Source organism: Jaculus jaculus, chromosome 4, assembly GCF_020740685.1.
Source record: "Jaculus jaculus isolate mJacJac1 chromosome 4, mJacJac1.mat.Y.cur, whole genome shotgun sequence".
NCBI classification, from domain to species: Eukaryota; Metazoa; Chordata; class Mammalia; order Rodentia; family Dipodidae; genus Jaculus; species Jaculus jaculus.
Window position 1 is genome coordinate 13,671,034 of NC_059105.1, and position 26,009 is coordinate 13,697,042.

Consider the following 26,009-nt stretch of genomic DNA (forward strand, 5'->3'; position numbering starts at 1 on the left):
AGGGTAGGACTCCTTGCAATGTGCTCCCTCCAGACACAAAATGGCCTGGATATTCATGACCTCACAGTGCCTGACACTACCTACACAAGACCATCATAAGAGGAGGAAAAGATGGTGACATCAAAATAAAAGAGACTGATTGAGATGGGGAGGGGATATGATGGAGAATGGAGTTTCAAAGGGGAAAGTGGGGGGGGGGGAAAGGAAGGGTATTACCATGGGATACTTTTTATAATCATGGAAAATGTTAATAAAAATTGAGAAAAAAAAGAAGAAAAAGAAGAAAAAAGTTGCAGAGATTAGAATGATAAAGCCGATCGAGGATAACTGCAATAGCTGTTTGAGAGGGCAGACTGGAGAGAAGTGCGCTGCTGTGACGTGTGCTTTGCAGGAGAAACCCAGGGTTGTTGATGGGCTCCGGGTGGGACAGACCAAGAAAGAGCTGGGGGAACAACGAAAGTTAGTGCAACCGGCCATGGTACCACCCGCCTTTAATCCCAACGCTCAGGAGACAGAGATACAGGATCGCTGTGAGTTCAAGGCCACCTGAGACTACACAGTAAATTCCAGGTCAGCCTGGGCTAGAGTGAAACCCTATCTCAAAAATCCAAATAACAGAACCTACGGAGACATGGAACATGTGTCTGGAGTTCAAACTTGTAGTGGCTAAAGGCATGCCTATTTTCTCTTATCTATCTGCCTCTTTCTCTCTCAAATAAATTAAATTTTTTTTTTAAGTAAATGAAGCCTGGCGTGGTGGCACACACCTTTAATCTCAGGACTCAGGAGGCAGAGGTAGGAGAATCTCTATGAGTTCAAGGCCAGCTTGAGAATACCGAGTGAATTCCAGGTCAGCTTGGGCTAGAGGGAGACTCTACCTCGCAAAAAAAAAAAAAAAAAAAAAAAAAAAAAAAAAGAAAGAAAAGTCAATAAATTATTTAGGAAAAATAAAAACATACGACACTAAATATAAGAATAGACTGTAAGAAGAAAATAAAAATGTGCATCCGATGTACCTGTGCAGCCTTGCCTGGTTCCAAGTGAAAAATTAACTTATGTAATCCTCACCTCCACCTGGTGAGACAAGCACTGTTAGCCCCCTCCACGTTACCAAATAAGGTAACGCACTAGTCCAAGGTGATCTGGGGCTCGTGGCTGACGCCAGCAGCGTCAACGAAGACGCGCAAGAATTCCTATTCTGGTCCCTCTTACGCTGCCCGTCTTGGGGTTTACACCCCCTGGCCCGCGCCCATTTCCGGTTCCCCCTCCGTTCTTGGCCAACCCTGAGCCGGGAGGATGGAGGCGATGCCCTCGAGGAGCGTAGGTTGGAAGGGGGAGGGCCCGGCGGGAATTCTGGCGAGGTACCTACTGCGTGATGGAGGGGGACCGGGTCGAGGAGGGCCCCGCTCCCTCCCCGCAGGCTCGAGGCTCTTACGCCAGGTGTGACGCAAATCGGCCCGGGAGCCGGGGGAGGACGCGTCGTCACCGCCCGCCCGGGAGGCGGTGGGGAGAGGGGCCTTGTAGACCCCGCCTCGGAGGTGGGTGGGGAGTGGCAGGCTCCGCCCCGGCTCCTCCGGGCAGCTCCTGCCGCTGACTGCGACTCTGGCCCCGGCTGCGAGCGCGCAGAGCCGGGAAAGGATGCGGCGGCCGCGGCGGCCCGGGGGTCCCGGAGGCTCCGGGGGGCTCCGGCTGCTCGTCTGCCTGCTGCTGCTGAGCGGACGTCCCGGGGGCTGCAGCGCCGTCAGTGCCCACGGTCAGGGGGAAACTTGGGGGGCTTTGGGGGGGTGGGGAGGAGGTGTGAGCACATCTCGGTGGGGGTGGGGAGGAGCGTAGCGCAGGTGAGACGCTCAGGTAGAACGTGCGGCCTGGGGACGGGGAATGGGGAGGATGGGGAGGAGAAGCGGGAGATGAGGAAGAGGAGAAGGTGGCTGGGAGAAAAGGGGCGTAGGCCGGGGGTGGGGCTGAGACAGGCGGGCGGGACCTAAGAGAAGTGGGCTCCGGGAAGGAAGGGGCGCGGGAGCGAGAAGGTGTGCTCTGTAGCCTAGGGGCTTAGAGGACCGTGGGGGGAGCGAGGGGCTCCGGGGACCCGAGCTGAAGAACGGGGGGGGGGGGGGAGGGGCATGGAGGAAGGAAGGAGGAGAGGTGACCACCCGGCCCCAGTCATGGGCGGGGGGAGTTGTTAGTGTAAGCTTCCAGGGGAGGATTGGCTGGAGACTGAGGACCAGATCTTTGAAGCAGAGAGAACATTTGCTGCAGTTTGATCTCCTATCAGAAGGGACAGCTGGGAGAGGAGGCAGAGGAGGATGAAGAGGAGAGGGTCCTCCCCGGGCCCCCTCCCCACAGCCAGGCCTGGTGCTGACTCACATCTGTGCGGACAGAGTCAGCGCTGACTCACGGGCCGGGCCGGGGGTGGGGGTGGGAAGGTGGCGCGTGGGGGAAGGGGCGCAGCCTCTCCATCTGGCGTCCTCTTTCCCCACCCTGGCTTGGAGGCCACTGCAGGCTACTTCCTGTGAGGCTCTAGGTGAACAAGATGGAGCGGAGGAGTCAGGTCCCGTGGAGACTACTGGCCCCACCACTCACTCGCTCGCTCCTCCCCTCTCCGGAACCGCGTCCGGTCCGGACTAGCCCTTGGCCCCTCCAGGCTCAAGCTTCAGCACCGCGGACAGCGCCACGGGCTCCCGTTTTGTGGGAGCTGCCTCCCGAGACAAGCGCCCAGCCCGCACCCCTCCCACGCACGCGGGAGGAAGTGTGCTAGAGTTTCCGCCTCTTCTGCGTCCCAGGCCACTAGCGTTCTCCCCAGTGATCCGACAGGGACAGAAGGACAGGCACCTGGGATGCTCCCCATCAATTCTCAGACCTTTGAGATCCAAAGCCAGACCCCACGTTTCCTTCTTTCAAGAATTCTGTTTCCTACCATCCTCCCACCTTAAAGCCTTCTCCATAATGGAAGAGGGGGCCTCGTCTACTTCCTCTGCTTCCCATTCTCCCCTTCCGTCTGGCTGTCTGTGTGTCTGACCGTTTGCTCTTCTACAGGCTGTCTGTTTGACCGCAGGCTCTGCTCTCACCTTGAAGTCTGTATTCAAGGTGAGTAAGGCTCTGTCCCTGGAATAGGATTCAAAGGCCCGGGGTGGGGGCAGATCCCCCAGAGGAGGAGAGGGACCCATCTGGGTGCAGGAGAAGGGGCCAACAACAGAGCTCTCGAGCCAGGAGAGGAGGTGGAGCGAGTCTACCTGCGGCCTGAACTCTGGGAGGCCCCTGCGTGAGTTCCCTGATGGACCCCTTTTGTGTGCTCTTAGATGGCTTGTTTGGACAGTGCCAGGCGGGAGCGGGGCAGGCCCGGCCCCTTTTGCAGGTCACCTCCCCAATTCTCCAACGCTTACAAAGTGTGCTCCGGCAGCTCATGTCCCAAGGTGAGGTCTGGGAACACTGGAAGAGAGAGAATGGGGACTTGGTCACATAGGGGTGCGGAAGTGGGGGTTCTCTTGGTGCAAAGATTTCTCTTCATGAAATATCTTTATTATACCCACTTATGAAGCCTCGACCTCCCAGATCTTTCTGGAGAAAAGGGCCCTAGAGATGGATTGTTCACATGTGAATTCTCTGGAGTTGCCCACAAGAGCCCTCCAGCTGAAATCACTGGAAATATCTTCTTTAGGCCTGGCCCCTCTCTCCCTGCACTGAGTGCTCTAGAAGTGTGAATTCTGGGGTCCTCCCACAGGAAAGAACTCACTCATCCAAAGCACTCATTCTACAAGTAGTTATGGAATATATACTGAGTGGCAGGATGTTTGGGATGTATCAAGGAACAAGGTAAAGATCTCTCTACTGGGGCCTATCTTCAGGGGACAGAGGATGAAGTACTCTGTATAAGATACAGAGTTTAAGCCAGGCGTGGTGGCGCACTCCTTTAATCCCAGCACTCAGGAGGCAGAGGTAGGAGGATCGCCGTAAGTTTGAGGCCACCCTGAGATGACATAGTGAATTCCAGGTCAGCCTGAGCTAGAGCGAGACCCTACCTTGAAAAACAAACCAAAAAAAAAAAAAAAAAAAGATACAGAGTGTATGTGTTAGATAAGTGGGAAGCAGCAGGCTTGAACCAGAGGGTCAAGGTCAACCTTGCTGAAATGATGGCATCTGAACGGATTTCAAGGAGGTGTGTGGAGGTTATGCAGGTCATGAGGACTTCAGTGCATGGACACTGGCTTTGGTCTGAGTGAAAGGGGAAGCCGCTACAGGGTTTTGAGCACAGGGTTGTATGCTGTGCTTTAAAATGATCCTTCTTGCTGCTGTGTTGAGAATACACAGGATGTACCTCAGAGTTGAAGCAGGGAGTTCTTGCGCAGCCACGGCAGTAACTCAGGTAAGAGATGAGTGCAGACTGAGCCAGGGTGGTTACTTCATGACATATCAAATATGGCTGTAAGGAGGAATGAAAAAGATGACACGTAGCTGGGGCGTGGTGGCACATGCCCTTAATTCCAACACTCAGGAGGCAGAAGTAGGAGGACTGCCATGAGTTCAAAGCCACCCTAAGACCACATAGTGAATGAATTCCAGGTCAGCCTGGGGTAGAGTGAGACCCTACCTGAAAAGCCAAAAAAGAAAAGTGAGATCTGGGCTGGAGAGATGTCTCAGTAGTTAAGGCATCTGCCTGCATAGTCTAACAACCAGGGTTCTATTCCTCAGTACCCACATAAAGCCAGATGCACAAAGTGGCTCATGCATCTGAAGTCCATTTGTAGTGGCTGGAGGCCCTGGCATGCCCATTCTCTCTATCTCTCTCTTTCTCTTCTTGCAAATAAATAAATAAAAATTAAAAATATGTTTATTTATTTGAGAGAGAGGGGCAGATACAGAGAGAGAGAGATACAGACAGAGAGGGGGAGAGAACATGGGCACACCAGGGCCCCCAGCCACTACAAATTAACTCCAGATGCCTGCACCACCATGTGCATCCAGCTTACATGGGTCCTGGGGAATTGAACTTGAGTCCTTTGGCTTTGCAGGTGCTAAGCTATCTCTCTAGCCCCAATATATTTTTTTTTAATGAGATGAGCAAGCTGGACATGATGGTGCATGCTTTTAATCCCAGGATTTGGGAGGCAGAGGTGGGAGGATCGCTGTGAGTTTGAGACCACTCTAAGACTCCATAGTGAATTCCAGGTCAGCCTGGGCTACAGTGAAACTCTACCTCAAAAATAAAAATACAGGGCTGGAGAAATGGCTTAGTGGGTAAGGCATATGCCTGCAAAGACAAAGGACCTGGGTTTGACTCCCCAGGACCCACGTAAGCCAGATATACAAGGTGGCACATGAATCTGGATTTCGTTTACAGTGGCTGGAAACCTTGGCATGCTCACTCTCTCTCTCTCTCTCTCTCTCTCTCTCTTTCTCTAATAAATGAATAAAATATACATTAAAAAAATAAAATACAAAAAAAGTGAGATCTGAGAATTCATCACTGGATTTAGACATGCAAAAGTCACTGGTGACCTTGACAAGAGCAGCTTCAGTAGAATAATTGGGAATAAAATCCAGAATACGCATGTAGACATGGTGGTCCCGGGAGTGAATTTGTGCTTGGTAGAATAGAATACAGTGGCTTGACTTAGAATGGGAGGAAAGGAATTGGTTTCAGCCATTATTATTTCCATCTTTCAATCTCAATCTCTCTCTCTCTCTCTCTCTCTCTCTCTCTCTCTGTTTGTGTGTGTGTGTATGTTTGTTTTGTTTAGCTCAGGCTAACCTGGAATTCACTATGTAGTCTCAGGCTGGCCTTGAACTCACAGTGATCTTCCTACCTTTGCCTCCCAAGTGCTGGGACTAAAGCCATGAGCCACCACACCTGTTTGTTTTAGACAGTCTCATTGGGTAACTCTGGCTAGCCCAGAATGCACTATGTAGCCCAGGCTAGCCTCCCACCTCCGTCTTGAAGTGCAGGATTATAAGGTCTATTGCAGCACCCAGCCTCTGTATAAGTCTTAAGGAGTCTGGCTGCTAAGAAATGGATGCTAACTGAAGGAGAATGTGGAATGAAACAGTACTGTTTTCAAGATGGAAGCAATTGCATCATGTTTGTGTGCTAATGGGAATAATTCAATAGAAAAAAGAAAAAAGAAAAGAAAAGAATGACACAGGAAATAGAGGAGAATTGCAGAAAGGATTCTTGGGTAGGTAAGAGGTTGAAATCCAGTGTTCAAGTGGAAGAGTTAATTGACTGTCAATAGGATCACAGATAGTTCTTCCAATGCTAACAGACAAATAGGCATGGGCTAGATGCTGATGAATCCCAGCAGGTAGGTCAAGAGCAGCCCAGGTGACAAATTCAGAGCAAGAACCAGGCACAGTAGGAGCACCCCCTCTGATGGCAGCACTCGGGTGTCTAAGGCAGAAGGATCAGCGCGCGTTTCAGGCCAGCCTGCACTACATAGTGTGGCCTTGTCTCCAGAAAACAAAGCAAGTCTTCGGACATGGCTCAGTGGCTAAATGCGCTTGCTTACAAGCCTGCAAGCCCAAGTACAGCTTGCTGAACTACAGAAAGCTGGCAGCAAGCCGGAAGACGCGTCTAGGGCAATGGGGGGTGAAGTGCAGAAGCTCACTGGCCAGCTCGAAGAGAAGGGGTGAAGCAGAATAACTGTGGGGTGGGGGCTGTCTCAGGCAGGGCGAAGGATGAGGCCAACTACCCCAACAGTGTCCTCAGACCGCTACCCGTGCGCCATGGCATACACATGCCCCCCCCACCATATATACATAATACAGAAATACACACATAATTTCAAAAGAGCAAATATCAAAACATAATTCCAGAGAAAGAAAGGATGGAGGAAAGTGAGACTATTCCTTTGGAGCAGGTGGACGATCTGCTGGGAGCAGTTTCTCGGAGTAAAGAGTGAACCAAAATAAACTGCCTCAGGGCAACATGATGATAACGAGGTGACGGGAGGTGACAGGGACAGTCAGATGACAAGGATGGTCAGGGTTGAAACAGCTGTATAACTGGGTGTGGTGGCACACACCTTTAATCTCAGCACTAGGGAGGCTGCAGTAGGAAGACCACTGTGGTTAAAGGGCAGTCGGGGTGAAAGGGTGAGTTCTAGGTCAGCCTGGGCTAGAATGAGTACCTGCCTCAAAAAAAGATTGGAGAGATGGCTTAGTGATTAATGTGCTGGCTTGTGAAGCCTAAAGGACCCAGGTTCAATTCCCCAGCACCCACATAAGCCAGATGCACATGGTAGCGCATGCATCTGGAGTTTGTTTGCAGTGGCTAGAGAAGGGGCATGCCCATTATCTATGTCTTTCTATCCTTTTCTCTCTAGTAAATAAATAATTTTAAAGATATTTTTGTTTTTATTTTTATTTTTTATCAGTTTGTTTGAGAGCAACAGACAGAGAAAGAGGCACAGAGAGAGTGAAAGAGAGAAAATGGATGCGTCAGGGCCTCCAGCCACTGCAAACGAACTCGTGGCTTATGTGGGTCCTAGCAAATCAAGCCTTGAACTGGGGTCCTTAGGCTTCACAGGCAAGCGCTTAACTGCTAAGCCATCTCTCCAGCCTCCCCCCCCCCCTTTTTTTGTTTTTGGTTTTTCGAGGTAGGGTCTCACTCTGTCTCAGGCTGACCTGGAATTCACTATGTAGTCTCAGGGTGGCCTCGAACTCTCGGAGATCCTCCTACCTCTGCCTCCCGAGTGCTGGGATTAAAGGCATGCGCCACCACGCCCGCCCCCCCCCCCCCTTTTTGAGGTAGGGTTTCACTCTAGCCCAGGCTGACCTGGAATTCACTATGTAGTCTCAGCCTGGCCTCGAACTCACCGCAATCCTCCTCTCTCTGCCTCCCAAGTACTGGGATTAAAGGTGTTGTGCCACCACACCTGGCCTGGCATTTCATTTTCTTAGCCACACCTGATTTTCACAACAGCCCCATGAAATATTATTCCCATTTTAAAAAGAAAACTGAAGCGGGGCATGGTGGCACACACCTTTAATCCCAGCACTCGGGAGGCAGAGGTAGGAGGATCGCCATGAGTTCAAGGCCACGCTGAGACTACATAGTGAATTCCAAGTCAGGCTGGACCAGAGTGAGACCCTACCTCAAAAATCCAAAAAACAAAAGAAGAAGGAGGAGAAAACTCAGCCTCAGAATTAACCAAAACAATGCAGATGGTGGTGGCAGCATTTGTACAATAGGCACTATTCCACTTGATGTGTGTTCATTTTAATTGTCACAACAATATTAAGAGGTGCAAATCCCCATTTTACAGATGACAGCATTAAGGCTCAAGGAGAACTGAGATGAGGAAACGGAGGCTCAGCCGCTTACCCAAGGTCACTCAGTTCTTCAGTAGCTGACTCCACCTCAGGCATCTTGACTCTGAAACTCATGCCTGAGTGTAGGGAGGAGCTAACTCGGATCACCCAGTGGGTCTCCAGACCCTCTGCTGCTCCCAGCTCTGCCAAACCCACTACCCTGTAGAACACTGGCTCCATCTCTGGGCCCCAGACTGAAGCCAGCCTCCCCCTCTCCTCTCCTCTCCTCTCCTCGAACAGGACTGTCCTGGCACGATGACCTCACACAGTATGTGATCTCACAGGAGATGGAGCGCATCCCTAGACTTCACTCCCCTGAACCCCGCACAAGGGACAGGTAAGTGCCCCCTTCTTTTCTGTTTTTTCAAGGTAAGGTCTCACTCGAGCCCAGGCTGACTTGGAATTCACTATGAAGTCTCAGTGAACTCACAGTTTTTTGTTTTTGTTGTTTATTTTTATTTATTTATTTATTTATTTGAGAGCAATGGAAAGAGAGAGAGAATGGGCTCATCGGGGCCTCCAGCCACTGCAAATGAAAACTCCAGACGTATGCACCACCTTGTGCATATCTGGCTTATGTGAGTACTGAGGAATTGAGCCTGGAGCCAGGATCCTTAGGCTTCACAGGCAAGCACTTAACGTCTAAGCCATCTCTCCAGCCCCAGACATCCTTTCTTGACAACTTTGAGCTCTGGACACTGGTGGTCTGCGGTCTTCCTGAGGGACGGGGTGTGTGGGGAGGAGGGAAAGAGACGCTGAGATGGGACACAAGTAAGATCAGGTCAGGGATGGTCACTCTCTGACATGCTCCTATGCCCAGTAGAAGCTGAGCTCACCCTGAGAACAGTACCAAACAAGATAGATATACTTTGGAGGCTGAGAAGATGGCTCAAGGGGGAAAGTGCTCACCACAAAAGCGCTAGGACCTGAGTTTGGATGCCCAGCACCCACGTAAAATGTTGGGCTTGGGGGCACATGCCTGTAATCCCAGTGCTAGAAAGGCAGAGACAGAGGGATCTCTGGGGCTTCCTGGCTTGGTAGCCAAATTGATGGGCTCTGCATTCAGCCAGAAATCTTATCTAAAAATAAACAAACAAATAGATAAATAAATAACCCGGGCCTTTAATCCCAGCACTTAAGAGGCAGAGGTAGGAGGATCACCATGAGTTTGAGGCCCCCTTGAGATTACATAGTGAATTCCAGGTCAGCCTGGGCTAGGGCGAAACCCTGCCTCAAGAAAACAAAACAAAACACACAGGCATAACCCCTGCCCTTCTCCTGCTTTCTTTCAGGTCTGGCTTGGTGTCCAGGAGACCCGGTCCTCCCGGAGAGCTGCTGTCACAGGGCAACCCTACTGGCTCTGCCCCCGCTGCCCCAGGGCTTCCTCGACCTCCAGTGGGTGGCAGTGGAACTGGGGTGGGCTCCCCCCTGTCTCCGCTGCAGGCTGAGCTGCTGCCCCCGCTCTTGGAGCATCTGCTGCTGCCCCCGCAGCCTCCCCACCCTGCCCTGAGTTATGAGCCCACCTTGCTGCGGCCCTACACGTTCCACCAGGTGAGCGGCTGACTCCGCCGGTGCCCCACCCGGGTCCCCAGCCCTGAGCGTGGCCCTTACCTCGCTGGTTTCCCACAGTTCGGCTCCCGTGACGGCGGCTCCCGGAGCTCGGAGAGCCCGGCGGGGCTAGTGGGTGTCAGCCCCCTGCCCAAGGCCGAGGCGCCGGCCCTCTTCAGCAGAACTGCCTCCAAGGCCGCATTTGGGACCCATTCAGGCCACTCCTATGGGGACCTTCCAGGGCCTTCACCTGCTCAGCTCTTCCAGGACTCAGGGCTGCTCTACCTGGCCCAGGAGTTGCCAGGGCCTGGCAGGGCCAGAATGCCAAGGCTGCCAGAGCAAGGGGACAGCAGCCAGACAGAGGAATCCTCAGAGGTCTATGAGGAGGAAGGACTAGGGAGTCGTGGGGAGAAGCCCCCGTCACCAGCAGTACAGCCAGGTAACGGCCCACATCGCCCGCCTCCCTGCCTACGCGGGCTGGGACTGCTTTCAAGAGCCATGGGGTTCCTTCCTGATTCTCTCTGGAGTCATTTGTTTGTTCATTTGTTTATGAGCAGAGAGGGGAGGAAGACAGAATGGATATGCAAGGGGCCTATAAATGAACTGCAGAAGCATGAACCCAGTCTGTCAGGCTTTGCAAGCAAGTGCCTTTAACCACTGAGCCATCTCCCCAGCACCTGTTTTTATTTCTTAAACACAAGTTCATGTTATTAGCCCAGGATGACCTTGAATTCACTATTCATCCCAGGCTGGCCTCAATCTTGCAGCCGTCCTCCTGCCTCAGCCTTCCGAGTGCTGGCATCCCAGGCATCGTCAGGCCTGGTTTCCATTCACACATCTAATGTCTGCTGATCTGTACATGCACACACTACAGAGATGTGGGGTCAAGTGGACAAGGCAGAGCCAAAATGTCTGCGGTACACCAGGCGTGGTGGCGCACGCCTTTAATCCCAGCACCTGGGAGGCAGAGGTAGGAGGATCGCTGTGAGTTCAAGGTCAGCCTGAGACTACATACTGAATTCCAGGTCAGCCTGGGCTAGAGTGAGACCCTGCCTCAAGAAAGCAAAACAAAACGTCTACAGTTTGGTCTTGGCCCAGGTGGTCTTTCCCTCAAAGTATGTTCAAGAGCTGGGAAGGAGGGTGGGGTTCAGTGTCCCAGTCATAGTTCTTTTTTTTTTTTTTTTGGAGGTAGTGTAGCAGTCAGCTTCAGGTCACTGGGATGACCTTCCAAATCAGGCACAATTATGGAGGAAAGGATGTATTATTTTTTTAATATTTTTAAAATTTTTATTTGTTTATTTGAGAGAAAGAGACAGATACATACACACACACATACACACAGAGAGAGAGAGAGAGAGAGAGAGAGAGAAAGAGAGAGAATGTAGCCATTGCAAACGAACTCCACAAGTATGCACCAGCTTGTGCATCTGGCTTATATGGGTCCTGGGTAATTGAACCAAGGTCCTTTGGCTTTGCAGGCAAACCCCTTAACCGCTAAGCCATCTCTCCAGCCCGAGGAAGGGATTTGTTGCCGATAGAGGGGACGTTCCATAATGATAGAAGACTGGCCCACTTTCACAGGTCCAAGCAGAGAGAGAAAAGCCACAAGCCACCACAAGCAAGCAAGCTCGCTTTCGGAACTCCAGGCAGAGCTCCTGCACTTTGCCTGTCTCTAGTCTGGAATTCCAAGTCCACCCCCACACCTTAGGGCTGGCCCCTAGGATCTGTCCAGTGACACCAAGTTTCCTGAATCAATTGGGGGATATTCATTTAAACTACCACAGGTAGGATCTCGCTGTAGCCCAGGCTTCCTGGAACTCTCTCTGTAGTTTATATATATATATAATAATTTTATATATATAAAATTGTTCAAAGTAGGGTCTCACTCTAGTCCAGGCTGACCTGGAATTCACTACGTAGTCTCAGGGTGGCTTCTTGACGTCACAGTGATCCTCCTGCCTCTGCCTCCCTAGTGCTGGGATTAAAGGCGTGCGCCACCATGCCTGGCCTAGTCTTCATTCTCCAATGTGTCCATCCCCTTCTCCAACCACCAGCTGACCACGATCAGCCCTAAGCACGGTGTCTGTCTCCCTGCAGATGCAACCCTGCAGAAACTAGCCGCTGTGCTGGCAGGCTATGGACTGGAGCTGCGTCAGCTGACCCCTGAGCAGCTGTCCACCCTCTTGACCCTGCTGCAGCTGCTGCCCAAGGGTGCGGGAAGAAATCTTGGTGAGTGTCCAGAGAGGGAGGCCATTAGCCCCACCATCAAGACTACATGGGGCAAAGCTGGGTGTGGTGGCGCACGCCTTTAATCCCAGCACTCCCTGGGAGGCAGAGTTAAGAGGATCACCATGAGTTTGAGGCCACCCTGAGACTACATAGTGAATTCCAGGTCATCTTGACCTAGAGCGAGACTACACGGGGTACTCTGAAGGGTACCAGTCAAAGGAAGAAAGTTCTTTTCCCTCCTGAGACATGATCTTTCTATGTAGCCCAGGAACTGACCAAGAACTCATGATGCTTCTGCCTCTGCCTCCCGAAAGGCAAACTCCACCATGCCTGGCTAGGAAGAAAGTTCTTCATGACACAGAGTCATTACCAGTAAAGCACTGAAAGAAAAGGGGCAAGGTGACAAACTGAAGTTACACCAGGAGAAAACTCAGAGTAGCTCGGCATGGTGGTGCCCGTCTTTAATCCCAGCACTTGGGAGGCAGAGGCAGAAGAATCACCGTGAGTTCAATGCCACCCTGAGACTACCTAGTGAATTCCAGGTCTGCCTGGACTAGAGCAAGACCCTACCTCAAAAAAAAAAAAAAAAGCAGTCGTGGTGGCGCACGCCTTTAATCCCAGCACTAAGGAGGCAGAGGTAGGAGTGCTGTGAGTTTGAGGCCAGCCTAGGATTACAGAGTGAATTTCAGGTCCGCCTGGGCTAGAGCAAGACCCTATCTCAGAAAACCAAGAAGGAAAGGAGAGGAGAGGGGAAGGAAGGAAGGAAAGAAAACTCAAGGGTGGAAGCAATGGAAAAAAGAAACCAGCAAAGGTTGTGAGCAGGGAAAAGGGGTCCCCAAGAAGGGTAGATAAGGGATGGGGATACAGCTCAGTAGTAGATCTCCTTAGCATGAACAAGACCTGGGGTTCCACGCCCAGCACTGCAGGAATAGGAGGAGGTGGAGGTCAGTGCTAATGAAGACCCAGAGAGAAAGTGTGGCCAGTGCGGGGGAGAGATGAATGACGGATGGATCAAGGGAGGACTTAAATAAAGAATGGCTTCGAGGGCCATAGCCAGTGACAGAGAGGAGTTACCAAAACAATGACATATATATATAAGGCAGAAGCAAAGAGAATGTGGCCATGCATGGGATGGAACCTTTGGCCTCCATGGGGCCACAGTAGACGGAACAGGCTCAGGGGCCGCGGCCCTTTCCCTCACACCTGTGTCATGTGGACCTTGGCCTTGTCACCTTTCCCCCAGACTTTTGCTTTTCCTGTCTCCACAGGAGGGGTTGTAAATGTTGGAGCTGATATCAAGAAAGTGAGTTCCCAGCGCCTTCCTGACCACAAGTGCCCTTTACCGAAACCTAAATCTTAGGATCAGGCCCTAGAATCTATCTTCCAACACCTTATTTCGGGGCGACTAAGGCCCAGAGACTTCAAATTATAGCCTGTGGTCTCACTTCAAGTTAACGGGCAGAGCCAGGAATAGAGGCCAGAATGCTTGATCTCCTTCCCTTTGGGCTAAAATCCTTTGAGATCATGCTCTGGGCATGCCTACAGCAAGAAGGACCTTGACAATAGGCAGGCTTCTGTCCCCTGCAGCTGGAGGAGCTGTGTGTCTCTGTTATTTAGATCTTGGACTTCTAAGGCTGGACAAAAGCCAAGGAACCATTGCCCTCCTGTCTGTCTTCCCAGCCTCCCCCCAGACTCTCTGGCTGTAGCACTCGCTCCCATTCCAGCCCCGTCCTGTGGACACACAGACTGCATTTCATTCATTCGAGCCTTTATTCACTCGTTTGCCCTTTTTACTCTCAGCTCCTGGATGTGCATTCTGTTCTCAGCACTGCACTGGCCCTGGGGGTAGAAAATTAAACAAGTCTCAAACTCCGCCACAGGGAACTCAGAGCCTAGGGGTGTGGCCCTGCGACCCTCCACTCTCCGGAGGCCACATCTACATCCTCTTTTCTAACAGACAGTGGAGAAGCAGGTGCAGGGTGCAGACACAGCAGAGCCTGTACCCCCCATGCCCTCCCTGCCCGGACACCCCACTGCCAGCCCAACCTCCAAAAAAGCCCAGCAGGTGTCGAGCCCTGCCTCCACAGAACCCCCCAAAACAGTCAGTCCTCCTGGAGTCCCCGCTGTGCTTTTGGAGAAGAAAAGTCCCCTGGGCCAGAGCCAGTCCACAGTGACGGGACAGCCATCGGCTCATCTGTCCTCAGAAGAGTACGGCTACATCGTCACTGACCAGAAGTAAGCGCCATAGCCTGAACAAGCCTTCTAGTTCCTTAGGGGCTGGGGCTGGCCTGTCTGGAAGGAAGCAGAGAGCAGAAATCCAGCTGTGAAAAGGACTGGGAGCTGGTTGTGGTGGCGCACGCCTTTAATCCCAGTACTTGGGAGGCAGAGAAAGGAGGGTTGCTGTGAGTTCAAGGCCAGCCTGGACTACAGTGAGATGAGATCCTACCTTGAAGAACAAAAAAAAAAAAGAAAAAGAAAAAAGAAAGAAAGAAAAGTAATGGAGATGGCTTAGCAGTTAAGGTGTTTGCCTGCAAAGCCAAAGGACCTTGGTTCGATTCCCAGGACCCACGTAAGCCACATGCATAACGTGGTGCATGCATCTGGAGTTCGTTTGCAGTGGCTGGAGGCCCTGGCATGCCCATTCTCTACCCCACCTTTACACACTTTCTCTATGTCTCTTAAATAAATAAATAAACTATCTTTTTTGGCTTATGCCCTTTTTTTTTGAGAGAGAGAATGGGCACACTAGGGTCTCCAGCCACTGCAAAAGAACTCCAGGTGCATGCACCCCCTTGTGCATCTGGCTTACGTGGGTTCTGGAGAGTGGAACTACGATCCTTTGGTTTTGCAGTCAAATGGCTTAACCGCTAAGCCATCTCTCCAGCCCTAAAATATTTTTTTTTTATAAAAAGAAAAGGAAAAGCTCACTGCCCCTGGCAAAGGCCTGTTTCAAGAAAGTGACTGAAAATCCCCACTTGCCTCCCCTCCTCCCCTGCCCCCTGCAGACCCCTGAGCCTGGCGGCGGGCGTGAGGCTGCTGGAGCTCCTGGCCGAGCGAGTGCACGTGTCCTCGGGCAGCTTCATCAACATCAGGTGGGGCCGCCCTCCTGCTGGAGCCGCGCTGGGGTCTAGAGAGCAGCTTGAACCAGGCGGTGCTGGAGGGACTTGGGCGAAAGGGAAGAAAAGCTCTGGGGTCATAGATGCTCGCGGCAATGTGGAAGAGACAGCCACGCTTAGCCCTGCCGCGGGCCCGCCCATCCGCCTGTCGTCAGACACCCCCGTGTCACCCCGACCCCCACCGCTGGCCTCTCTTTTAAGAGCCCAAGGTCTCCGGTGGGTAAGGTTGTAATATAGCTCCTATTTGGCAGTGTGGTGGGACCGGCCCTCACCTTCCGGATCCAGCACAATGAGCAGAACCTGTCTTTGGCGGATGTGACCCAGCAAGCTGGTAAATACACCCCAACCTCAAGCCCAAGCTGGGCCTGGCCTCAACCCTGGGGCTAACGCTGCCTTGAAATACTCCTAACCCACATGAATTCTGCCTGCGTACTAGAGCATGGTGGGGGGCGGGGGAGACCACGCAGGGCTGGAGACAAGCCTGACCTGATCCCTCCCTACAGGGCTGGTGAAGTCCGAACTGGAAGCCCAGACAGGGCTCCAAATATTGCAGACGGGAGTGGGACAGGTAGGCCCCCACTGGGGAATCTGTCAAAGCCCCAGGGGCCTGACTCCACCCACAAGTGAAGCAAACTCCGGGAGAACTGGAGTTGAGACCCAAATAACTTAACTGGCTGGCCAGCTGCCTTCTTTCTCCAAGCAGCTCCTTGCTGTTGCACTTCTTCTTCTGACCAGCAGAGGGAGGAGTGGCTCCTTCCTGCGAGACCAGCGTATTGGCTGGAGTGGCTGAGGTCACCTTGGCCTCCTGGAGCAAAGTCTCCAAAATTCAAGGGAGAACCTTGCACAGAAAGGACATTATACTCAAAATATGTTCCTATTATGCATCTAAGTCGGGGTTCTGGGTAGAAGTGAGGAAGAGCTCCTAGGTCTGCCTCCCTGATTCTGGCGTTCTTCCTACAGAGGGAGGAGGCAGCCGCAGTCCTTCCCCGGGCAGCCCACACCGGTTCCCCTACGCGCTCCGTGCTGCTTACTCTGGTGGCCCTGGCAGGTGTCGCTGGGCTGCTAGTGGCTTTGGCGGTAGCCCTGTGTGTGCGCCACCATGCACGGCAGCGGGACAAGGAGCGCCTGGCAGCCCTGGGGCCCGAGGGGGCCCATGGTGACACTACTTTTGAGTACCAGGTGTGCATGGCTGGGAGGAAGTGCGAAGGGTTTGGATGTCTGGGTCTTGTGTGGAGCGAGAGTGGGAGTGAATTGGCTGTGAGCTGCTGTTCTGGTTTGGGCAAAGGATGGAGACGCCCCGAAGGGAAGTGTTGTGGGGCACTTTAAAAAAAATACTTTATTTATTTATATTTGAGAGAGAGAAAGCAAAGAGACATAGAGGCAGACAGAGAGAGAATGGAAGCACTCGGACCTCCAGCTGCTGCAAACAAACTCCATACGCATGCACCCCCTTGTGCATCTGGTTTATGTGCATTCCTGGGGAATGGAGGTCCTTTGGCTTTGCAGACAAGTGCCTTAACCACTAAGCCATCTCTCCAGAAGAGGCACTTTGGAATGGATAGAAATTAGGAACAGCTGGTTCCTGAGATTCTGCCCAGTGCTCTGCTCTGAGATTCTGGGGTTCTACTGTAATGTCTGCTTGTATGTATGTATTATGTATGTATGTATGTATGTATGTATTTTGAGGTAGGGTCTCACTCTAGCTAAGGCTGACCTGGAATTCACTATGTAGTCTCAGAGTGGTCTCGAACTCTCGGCAATCCTACCTCTGCCTCCTGAGTGCTGGGATTAAAGGTGTGCGCCACCACTCCTGGCTGAGGTTTTGATAAGCAATACAAGATGAGGGCCAGGGCAAAGACTGTAGGCAGAGGAGATGGGCTTCATTCAAACTCAGTCAAGGATGAGCCCAGAGTTTAATATGTGTCTTTGTTTTCTGGTCCTGGGTGTTGAACCCTGAGCCTCGTGCATGCTTCCCAAGGCTCTCTGTATCTCCGATCCTTTGGCCCTGTTGAAAGGCTTCAGGGGCCCTGCCCCCATTCTTCTTCCGCAGGATCTGTGTCGCCAGCACATGGCCACAAAGTCCCTGTTTAACCGGGCAGAGGGTCCTCCAGAGCCTTCTCGGGTGAGCAGTGTGTCCTCACAGTTCAGTGACGCGGCCCAGGCCAGCCCCAGCTCCCACAGCAGCACACCGTCGTGGTGCGAGGAGCCTGCCCAGGCCACCATGGATATCTCCACAGGACACATGATTCTGGTCAGGAAAGGGACCAGGCCCCAGGGTGGGTGGGTCAGGATGGCGGGAGAGGCGGGACTAGCAGTGTGGGTCAGAACCAGGCTGTGGTGTCCCTGCAGGCATACATGGAAGATCACCTCCGGAACCGGGACCGCCTGGCCAAGGAGTGGCAGGCCCTATGTGCCTACCAAGCAGAGCCAAACACCTGCGCCACTGCACAGGACGAGGGCAACGCAAAGAAGAACCGCCATCCCGACTTCCTTCCCTGTAAGTCACCTGCTGGCCAGTTTGCCCCCCGCCCTGGCTGATGGGAGCTCTGGGGAAGGGGGTGGGCTTCTGGCTGAGGCTGAGTGGCAGGTGACTCTGATGACCCAAGTGCCCATTACGTGCAGATGACCATGCCCGCATCAAGCTGAAGATGGAGAGCAGTCCTTCTCGGAGTGATTACATCAATGCCAGCCCTATTGTGAGTGGCTTTGAGCCCAGCCCCTGCCCTGCCCTGCCCCATCTGTCCGGCTCCTTCCTCTTCATTCCCTGTAGTCACCTCTCAGCCCAGCCAAGGCCCTGAAATTGTGGGCCTGTATCCTGCCATGGAAGCATGGGTTTCTCAGCCTTCCCCAGACCCTGGCCTACTCCTGACCAAGCCTCTCCATGGTGCCGTTTCCCATCCCAGCTCACGACCTACCCTCCTTGCCCCCAGATCGAGCACGACCCTCGGATGCCAGCCTACATAGCCACTCAGGGACCACTGTCCCATACCATTGCAGACTTCTGGCAGGTGAGCTCTTGGAGGAGGCTTCTGTAGGGACCAGAGGCCCTTGTGGTCAGCCTGTACCAGCCAGAGGAGGCTGGAGGGCAGCTTGCCTGGTCTCTGTGCCTAGATGGTGTGGGAGAGTGGTTGCACTGTCATCGTTATGCTGACCCCCCTGGTGGAGGATGGCGTCAAGCAGTGTGACCGCTACTGGCCAGATGAGGGTTCCTCCCTCTATCATGTATATGAGGTCAGCAGGGCCCCACAGCTAAGGGATAACGGGAGTGGGGAAAGTGGGGTGGTGGTCTATTCATCTAAGAATGTATATGTATATAGATGTTCACATGCATACACGTATGCCTGTCTAGAATCAAAAAGCATTTGTAGGGACTTATGATGAAGCTAAGAACTGTGAGGCAGGGAAAATAAATATATCCAAAGACGGAGATTAACACTTGCCTCCAGTCTAACACAGCTAAGGGTTTCCTAGTGGTCAAAGCAAAGTAAGAGATGCTACTGTCACATTATGTTGCTTATGTGGAATAAAAAATAAACCTCATTAGGAGAGGAGCTGGGCAAAAGCAAGGCAGGGGAAGGACAAGTGGAACATGTCCCCAGGAGACAAAACACCTTGGGAGCAGAAGTTTTTGTCTGGGAAGCGGGAGGGAGCCAAGAAGAGGTGGCTGTAAGGAGCATGTGCGCCGACGCGATAGTGGAGCGCTTGGCTGCGCTCAAGCCAGTGGCATCCCGGGCAGGTGAACCTGGTGTCCGAGCACATCTGGTGCGAGGACTTCCTGGTACGAAGCTTCTACCTGAAAAACGTGCAGACCCAGGAGACGCGCACGCTCACGCAGTTCCACTTCCTCAGCTGGCCGGCAGAGGGCACCCCCGCCTCCACCCGGCCGCTGCTGGACTTCCGCAGGTGAGTGAGTACCCAGCTGGAACCAGCGCTGGGGCGACCCCAGGGAGACTCCTTCCACGCAGGGGCCTTAGCCCAGAGCAGTTCACCAGCTCCTCCTGGGCCCCGGGTCTGACCTGGAGCCTCGCCCTTGACCTCTGGCCGCCCCTGTCTCCCCCCCCCCCCCCCCCCCGCAGTCTCTCAGCCCCAAACCAAGATCGATGCTCTGGCTATGCAGTGCCCCGGTCCAAGCCTCACGTCTTTCTGGGGTCTCCCTCTCTCGCCCTGCTTGTCTCCCGGCACCTCACTGCATCAGGCTTCTTTGATGGCTTCCCAGGAGAAGGGGCTTCCTTCTAGCTACCCTCCCCTCTCCTCCCTCTGCCAGCCCTGTACCATCCCTCTTAACTCCTGCCTTGCTCCACCCCAGCTGTTACTCTCTGCCTCACTCATTCCCTCCCAGCTTCCTTCTTCATCCTTCTCCTTGTCTCTTCGCTTCCATTTTTGTTTCTCTTTCACTCTTTTCCTTTCTTCCTTTTCCTCTTCACTCCTCCATCTGTCTGTCGTTTGCTACCTCGCTGTCTCCATTTCTCCTCCCTCCCTCCTTCCCTCACAGCTGCCAGCATCATTTTTGTGATCTGCAGCTAGTACTCTCATCCCAGTTGCATAGTCACAAAAGTGGTCATTGGCAGGTGTGGCAGCTGCATGGACAGAACAGACAGGACACAGCCTGAGGCTGCTGGGAGAGCTGGGGCAGGGGCACAGGAAGAGACAGAGGCTGTCAGAGGAGCCCGTGGACAGGGGAGGGGCGGGGACAGGGAGTATCCGAGGAAGTTAGCCTGCCGTGGCGTTGAACCCAAGGCTAGGCCATGTGTCCAGCCTCACGTGTCTCCCCCACACACAGGAGGCTGAGAAAAGTGCCTCCAGAGCCGCTGGCCACCCCACTGCAGCCCCTCCGTTCCTCTTCTGCTGCTGGGCTAGCTTGGGTCTCCCGTGCCTGGCAGAGCTGCTGGTGGGGACCTGGGGAATTTCTGAATCTCAGGACAGTCATTTCTGGCTAGTGTCTATGCACTTTGAGACGTGTCTTGAAAACAGCATCAGGGTATTGGAACTGTTTCTTTTTCTAACACATCTTAAAAATCCTAGCAGGGCATGGTGGCACACTCCTGCAACCCCAGATATTCAGGAGGCTATGGCAGGAGGATGGCAAGTTCAAGTCTGAGTAATGTAGTAAGAACCTGTCTTTAAAAAAAAAAAAAAAAAGGAGCCGAGCATGGTGGCACACGCCTTTAATCCCAGCACTGGGGAGGCAGAGGTAGGAGGATTGCCATGAGTTCGAGGCCACCCTGAGACTCCATAGTGAATTCCAGGTCAGCCTGGGCAGAGTGAGACCTTACCTCGAGAAACCAAAATAAATAAATAAATAATGTAAGGGAGCCAGGTGTGGTGGCTCATGCCTTTAATCCCAGCACTCAGGAGGCAGAGGTAGGAGGACTGTCATGAGTTTGAGGTTATCCTGAGACTACATAGTGAATTCCAGGTCAGCCTGGGCAGAGTGAGACCTTACCTCGAGAAACCAAAATAAATAAATAAATAAATAAATAATGTAAGGGAGCCAGGTGTGGTGGCTCATGCCTTTAATCCCAGCACTCGGGAGGCAGAGGTAGGAGGACTGTCATGAGTTTGAGGTTATCCTGAGACTCCATAGTGAATTCCAGGTCAGCCTGAGCTAGAGTGAAACCCTACCTCGGAAAAAAAAATATAAGGGGAAGCAGGGAATGTGGCTTAGTGGTACAGCACTTGCTAAGTATACACAAGGCCCTGGGCTCAAGCCTTATTACTAGACAAAAGTAACTAAAATTTGGGCTGGAACTAGGCATTGTGGAGCATGCCTTTAGTCCCAGTACTGGAGAGGCAGAGGTAGGAGGATCACTGTGAGTTCAAGACCAGCCTTGGACTACATAGTGAGTTCTAGGTCAACCTGGGGTAGAGTAAGACCCTACATTGAAAAAAAAAAAAAAAAAGAAAGAAAGAAAAAAGGTTGGGCTGGAGAGATAGCTCAGCAGGTAAAGGTGCTTGCTTGCAAAGCCTGCCAGCCTGGGTTCAATTCCCCATTGGCCACATAAAGCCAGATGCACAAAGTGGCACATGCATCTGGAGTTTATTTGCAATGGCAAGAGGCCCCAGTGCAACCATTCTCTCTCTCTCCTTTCAAATAAATAATATTTTTTTAAAAAATAAAATTATGGGCTGGGAAGATGGCTGAGAGGTTAAGGTATTTGCCTGCAATGCCCAATTACCCAGGTTTGATTACCCAGTACCTATGTAAAGCCAGATACACAAAGTGGTGCATATATCTGGAGTTCGTTTGCAGTGGCTAGAAGCCCTGGCATACCCATTCTTTCTCTCCCTCCCCGCCCTCTCTCTCCTTGCAAATAAATAAATAAAATGTTTATAAAACAAAGTTATTAGAAATAAAGATTAGAGCCAGGCGTGGTGGTGCACGCCTTTAATCCCAGCACTCGGGAGGCAGAGGTAGGAGGATCGCCGTGAGTTCAAGGCCACCCTGAGAGGACATAGTGAATCCCAGGTCAGCCTGGATTAGTGTGAGACCCTACCTTGAAAAACCAAAAAAAAAAAAGAAAAAAAAAGAAATAAATATTAGGAGTGGCTCAGTGATAAAGCATATGAAAGGTTTTGGATTTGACCCATGCTCTGCCCTAAAATTAGTAAAGGTCCTGATAGAGCCACTGCACACATCTGTTTTAAGGCCACACTGATAAGCTAAGATGTTCCTGTGACTTGGGCCAGAATTATATAAATACATTTGGCATATGACATCTAAAATAAGCTAATGGTCCTTTTTACATGCATTTTGGTGGCCACCAATGGGAAAGCAGATTAGTAAAAGAGGCCCCAGCAAGTGCCTAGTGCAAACCCTTGAGCCCTTCCCTGTGAAATGAGGGTGCTGACAGTTCAAAGATACAAGAATAAAAAGGATATAAAGTCTAATTAAAAGATGGGTGTGGTGGTGCACACCTTTAATCCCAGTACTTGGGAGGCAGAGGTAGGATTGCTGAATTCACAGCCACTCTGAGACTACATAGTGAATTCCAGGTCAGCCTGGCTAAAACAAGACCCTACCTCGAAAAAAAAAAAAAAAAGTCTACTTAAGTGCCTGGTGCATGGCAAGGGCTCAGCTGACTCTGCAGGAAGATTATCATGGACTTTCTAAGCAGCTACAGGCCGCTGTAGGGACCATGTCCAATCCAGCCCTCAGTACAGCCGCCAGTGTGTAGGAAAGCCACGAGTTCCTTAGCTGAAAGACCACTACGTCCCAAGCTTCTCCAAGCCAATCTGACCCTTAAAGTCCCCTAGTCCTGGGGCTACTAGGAGTGTGCAGCTGAGTGTCAAAGCAGGGAGGTTTTAAGGGACAATGGAAGGTTAAATAGGCACAGACTATCCCTCCTGCATCTTGCCCAACCTGTGGACAGGGACAGCAGAGAAAGGTCTGAAGTCCAAGTGGACCCCAAGTCTAGAATGCCTGGGCCAAGTGAAGCCGATCAAGGGAGCTAGACAGCCAAGTCCAGCGTGGAGGGTTTGTCCTCCTCTGGCCAGAGGAGTGCTGTGCCTGGGGCAACAGGACATCGGGGCTCGTGTGGACTACTGGGAGCCACAGTGGGAAGAGAAATAGCCTGAACAACTGTGGAGCATATCGGAGTGGTGCCCTGGCAGTCACCAGAAAGCCTGTCCCCTCTCTCACCTCGGGACATTATTCTGCATTGTTATTTATCGTATGCAAAACTAGTTCTGTACATACATAGGTTATCTCATGCCACGATTTTAGACCCCTCAAGAGGGTTACCCTCATCCTCCCACTGTACACCTGAGAGAACTAACATTCTTAAGAGATGAACTCAATTATTGCAGGTGCATAGATAGCTTGGGCACATAGCTTCTAAGTGACAAAGAATGCACAGGGCCATGCACCCCAGACCTGGCCCTCTGCCCCTAGCTCTGACTTTCTCTCCCACACTCCTTCCAGCGTCATAGAGGGAAAGGAAGAAGGGCTGTGTGGTGGGCTCTTCCTCCCCTCTGCTGGTGGCCCCTGGCCCTCACACCCACTTCTCGTTGCAGGAAAGTGAACAAGTGCTACCGCGGCCGTTCCTGCCCCATCATTGTGCACTGCAGGTGGGTGGGGACCCGAGGCGTTGAGGCAGCCCCCCAGATCAGAGGCCCTGGCCTGGAACTTCCTGATTCCCAACCCCTTCTGGGCCCACTACCTGTGCACAAATCTTGGGCACACTGCCTGTCTGTCCCTTGATGTCAGCCAACAGTTAGCTGCCTGTGGACCAGATCTGGCGTACCCCATCTTTAACAGTCCATGAGTAAAAATACTGATGTGAGCCCTTGAAGTTGGAAATACTTACTGTCTGGCTCTTTCCACAAAGAGACGGCAGAACAAAGGAGGCGGACACTGGGTGGAAGGGCGCCATTTCTGTTCCATTCCGTGTCTCTATGCAGGCTGAGCCACAGCTGTCCTTTCCTGGGGACATGCCAGAGCTCACAGGTCTGCCCCGGAAGGCCCTTTCCTCTTATTCACGCTCACTCGTGCCTCTGAGGCCAACCTTAATGGATCAGCCACTGTTGTCCCCACCCCAAACCCCATGCCACTCCCTTCTTACCTGGTCAGCACTAAGCCTGGCACCAACTCCTGTTTCAGCGACGGCGCAGGGAGGACGGGTACCTACATCCTCATCGACATGGTACTGAACCGCATGGCGAAAGGTAAGGGCTGTACCTGCAGCCAAGGCCCTCGTGCCTCCTCTGTGCCCAGCACCCTCGGGAGCTCTTTGGAAAACGAGCTGTTAACACCTCCGTGCTTGGCCGATCCTCTGAGCCACCCAACCCAGGGTACCAGACTTCCCAGGTTCTGCCCTACCCTGGGGACCTCTGAGCAAACCGTGTCTCACTCCATCTCCAGGCGTGAAAGAAATCGACATCGCGGCCACCCTGGAGCATGTCCGTGACCAGAGGCCTGGCCTCGTCCGCTCTAAGGTAACTGGACCTACTTGCCTAGCCGTAGCTGCCTCTCTTCCCACGCACCCAGCTCTTAGTCACCCCCAGGGAAACCAAGAACAGCCTTCTCCCAGCTCTCCCAGGGGGACTCCCCTCCTTCCAGCTCCCCAGCACCCCCACTCCTACAAGGTCTCCTGGGGCAGCAGAGGCCAGCCACCCCTAACCCTGCTGCCACTGCCCTTGTGCAGGACCAGTTTGAATTTGCGTTGACAGCTGTGGCAGAGGAGGTGAATGCCATCCTCAAGGCCCTGCCCCAGTGAGACACCCCTAGGCCCCTCGGTGGGCAGCTCAGCCTCGGCTCCCTCTGCCTATGTGAGCATCTCTCTCAGCCCCCACCCACCCCCAGCCCTGGCCCCTCTTGGGCAAGCCAGCCCTTCCCGATGCAGTGTGGAAGGAAGTGGGGGTAAGATGGAGCAGGCCTGTCCCACATGCCACAGCCGGGACAGCCCGTGGGCAGCTGGCAGTGTCCAGGAGCAGCAGAATGAGCAGCAGGTGTGCCCAAGCTTCCTCTGGCCTGAGTCCCTGGGCTCTCTGTCCCCTGGCTCTGGATGCTCCCAGCCTGTATGCAGCATAGACAGGGCAGAGTAGGGGACCCCAGCTCTCCAACCCTGCCACCGACCTGCTACCTTGACCCACATGCCGCCACGCTGCCCCCCACATGTGCCCACGTGTGCCGCTCCACCTTTCCCTCTAGCACAAGAGAACATTTCTAGAAAAATCTACTTTTGTATCAATGTGAATAAAGTTAGTGTCGTCTGTGCAGCTGCAACTCTAAGCCTACAGTTGTCTGCTCTGCTTCCACATTCCAGCCGATGCCGGGGTCGGTGCTGGCCCGGAGCATCGCTCGAGCTGCAACGGTCCGTTCGGTTTGAGCAGCAGTGCCATGCTCTGGAGGCCGTTCTAGTAGCAGACGCACGGCTTCTAGGTGGCTCCAGAGAGCCCTGTATGTGTCGGTTTGTTTTCTCTTCATAAAACCACACGCAGTGACTTGCAAAGGAGACCACACCACCATCCTGGCTCAGACTATATGACTTCAAAGTGGTGGGACTGGGATTTGAAGCTGGGCAGCAAGGCCTTGTGTCCCGCAGCTTCATGCAGGAGTGAGGTTAGGTCTGTGGAGGTGCAACCAACTTTGACAGTGGAATGCCAGGGCAGACCTCCACCTGCTAGGGAGGGGCACTTCCTGTCAGCTCATCCCAGCTCCCAACACTCCCCTCCTTCAGGGTGGTCCCAGCCTTTCTCCTCCCAGGAGTCCTCATGTGGAGTCCTTGCACAGGAATGGATACAGAACTGGGGAGAGATGAGCCTTGTGCCTGGGATCATTTGCCCATACTGAGGTTCAAAGGGCGGGGAGGGGCAGGTAGACCACCACGTGTTGTCAGTGGGAAGAAAAGGCCCCTGCCAGGCTTTCCTCAGCCCAGGCCCAGCCAGTAATACATTTCACATCTCAAAGGCTAGACGTGGGCGACCATTTTGCAATCCTCAGCATTCTCTCAGGACAGAAGCCTGAAATTCCTTTCGGAGCAGGCTGCTACTGTGCTTTGAAAAATAAAATGAAAATATATTCTGAAAGCTAAGAGTGGGTCCTGAGTCAGGGAAGCAGGGGCCACACATCCCTGTAAGACAACACAAAGGTGCCGGTCCTGTAGCTGCAGACAACGGGGAGGGGACCTGGCTCCTCAGTCTCTAGGGCCGTGGACTGGTGCCATTCCTCGTGTCCCTGCCTCACCCACTGGCTGTGAGTCATGAAGATCTGTGAGGGACCTGGTCTAGGGACTCTGGGGTAGTTTTAAGGCTGTGATTGTGCATGCTTTCAATCGAGTCAGCTCCTAGCTGTGCTCTGCCGAGTACAGTACT

The 26,009-nt window shown here is 52.8% G+C and overlaps 1 protein-coding gene across 3 annotated transcripts; it reads left to right on the plus strand.

Annotated features, from left to right (window-relative positions):
* The first annotated feature begins 1,281 nt into the window (after positions 1-1,281).
* On the plus strand, positions 1,282-24,921 carry Ptprn (protein tyrosine phosphatase receptor type N). Of its 3 annotated transcripts, none has more exons than XM_045147354.1 (23): positions 1,282-1,320; positions 3,034-3,084; positions 3,297-3,410; positions 8,545-8,641; positions 9,597-9,855; positions 9,934-10,291; positions 11,950-12,081; positions 13,350-13,384; positions 14,039-14,316; positions 15,087-15,173; positions 15,449-15,528; positions 15,701-15,765; positions 16,158-16,376; positions 17,248-17,448; positions 17,547-17,694; positions 17,820-17,893; positions 18,128-18,205; positions 18,309-18,428; positions 18,934-19,100; positions 23,211-23,264; positions 23,797-23,861; positions 24,058-24,131; positions 24,341-24,921. In XM_045147354.1, exons 3-23 carry the CDS (start codon positions 3,401-3,403, stop codon positions 24,410-24,412), a joined length of 2,673 nt encoding a protein of 890 aa, XP_045003289.1. In that variant the 5' UTR covers positions 1,282-1,320; positions 3,034-3,084; positions 3,297-3,400; the 3' UTR covers positions 24,413-24,921. The 3 variants fall into 3 exon arrangements, with proteins under 3 accessions (XP_045003289.1, XP_045003288.1, XP_004662960.1); XM_045147353.1 differs by having other exon boundaries at positions 1,306-1,324; XM_004662903.2 differs by lacking the exon at positions 1,282-1,320 and adding an exon at positions 1,639-1,753.
* The last annotated feature ends 1,088 nt before the right edge of the window (positions 24,922-26,009 follow it).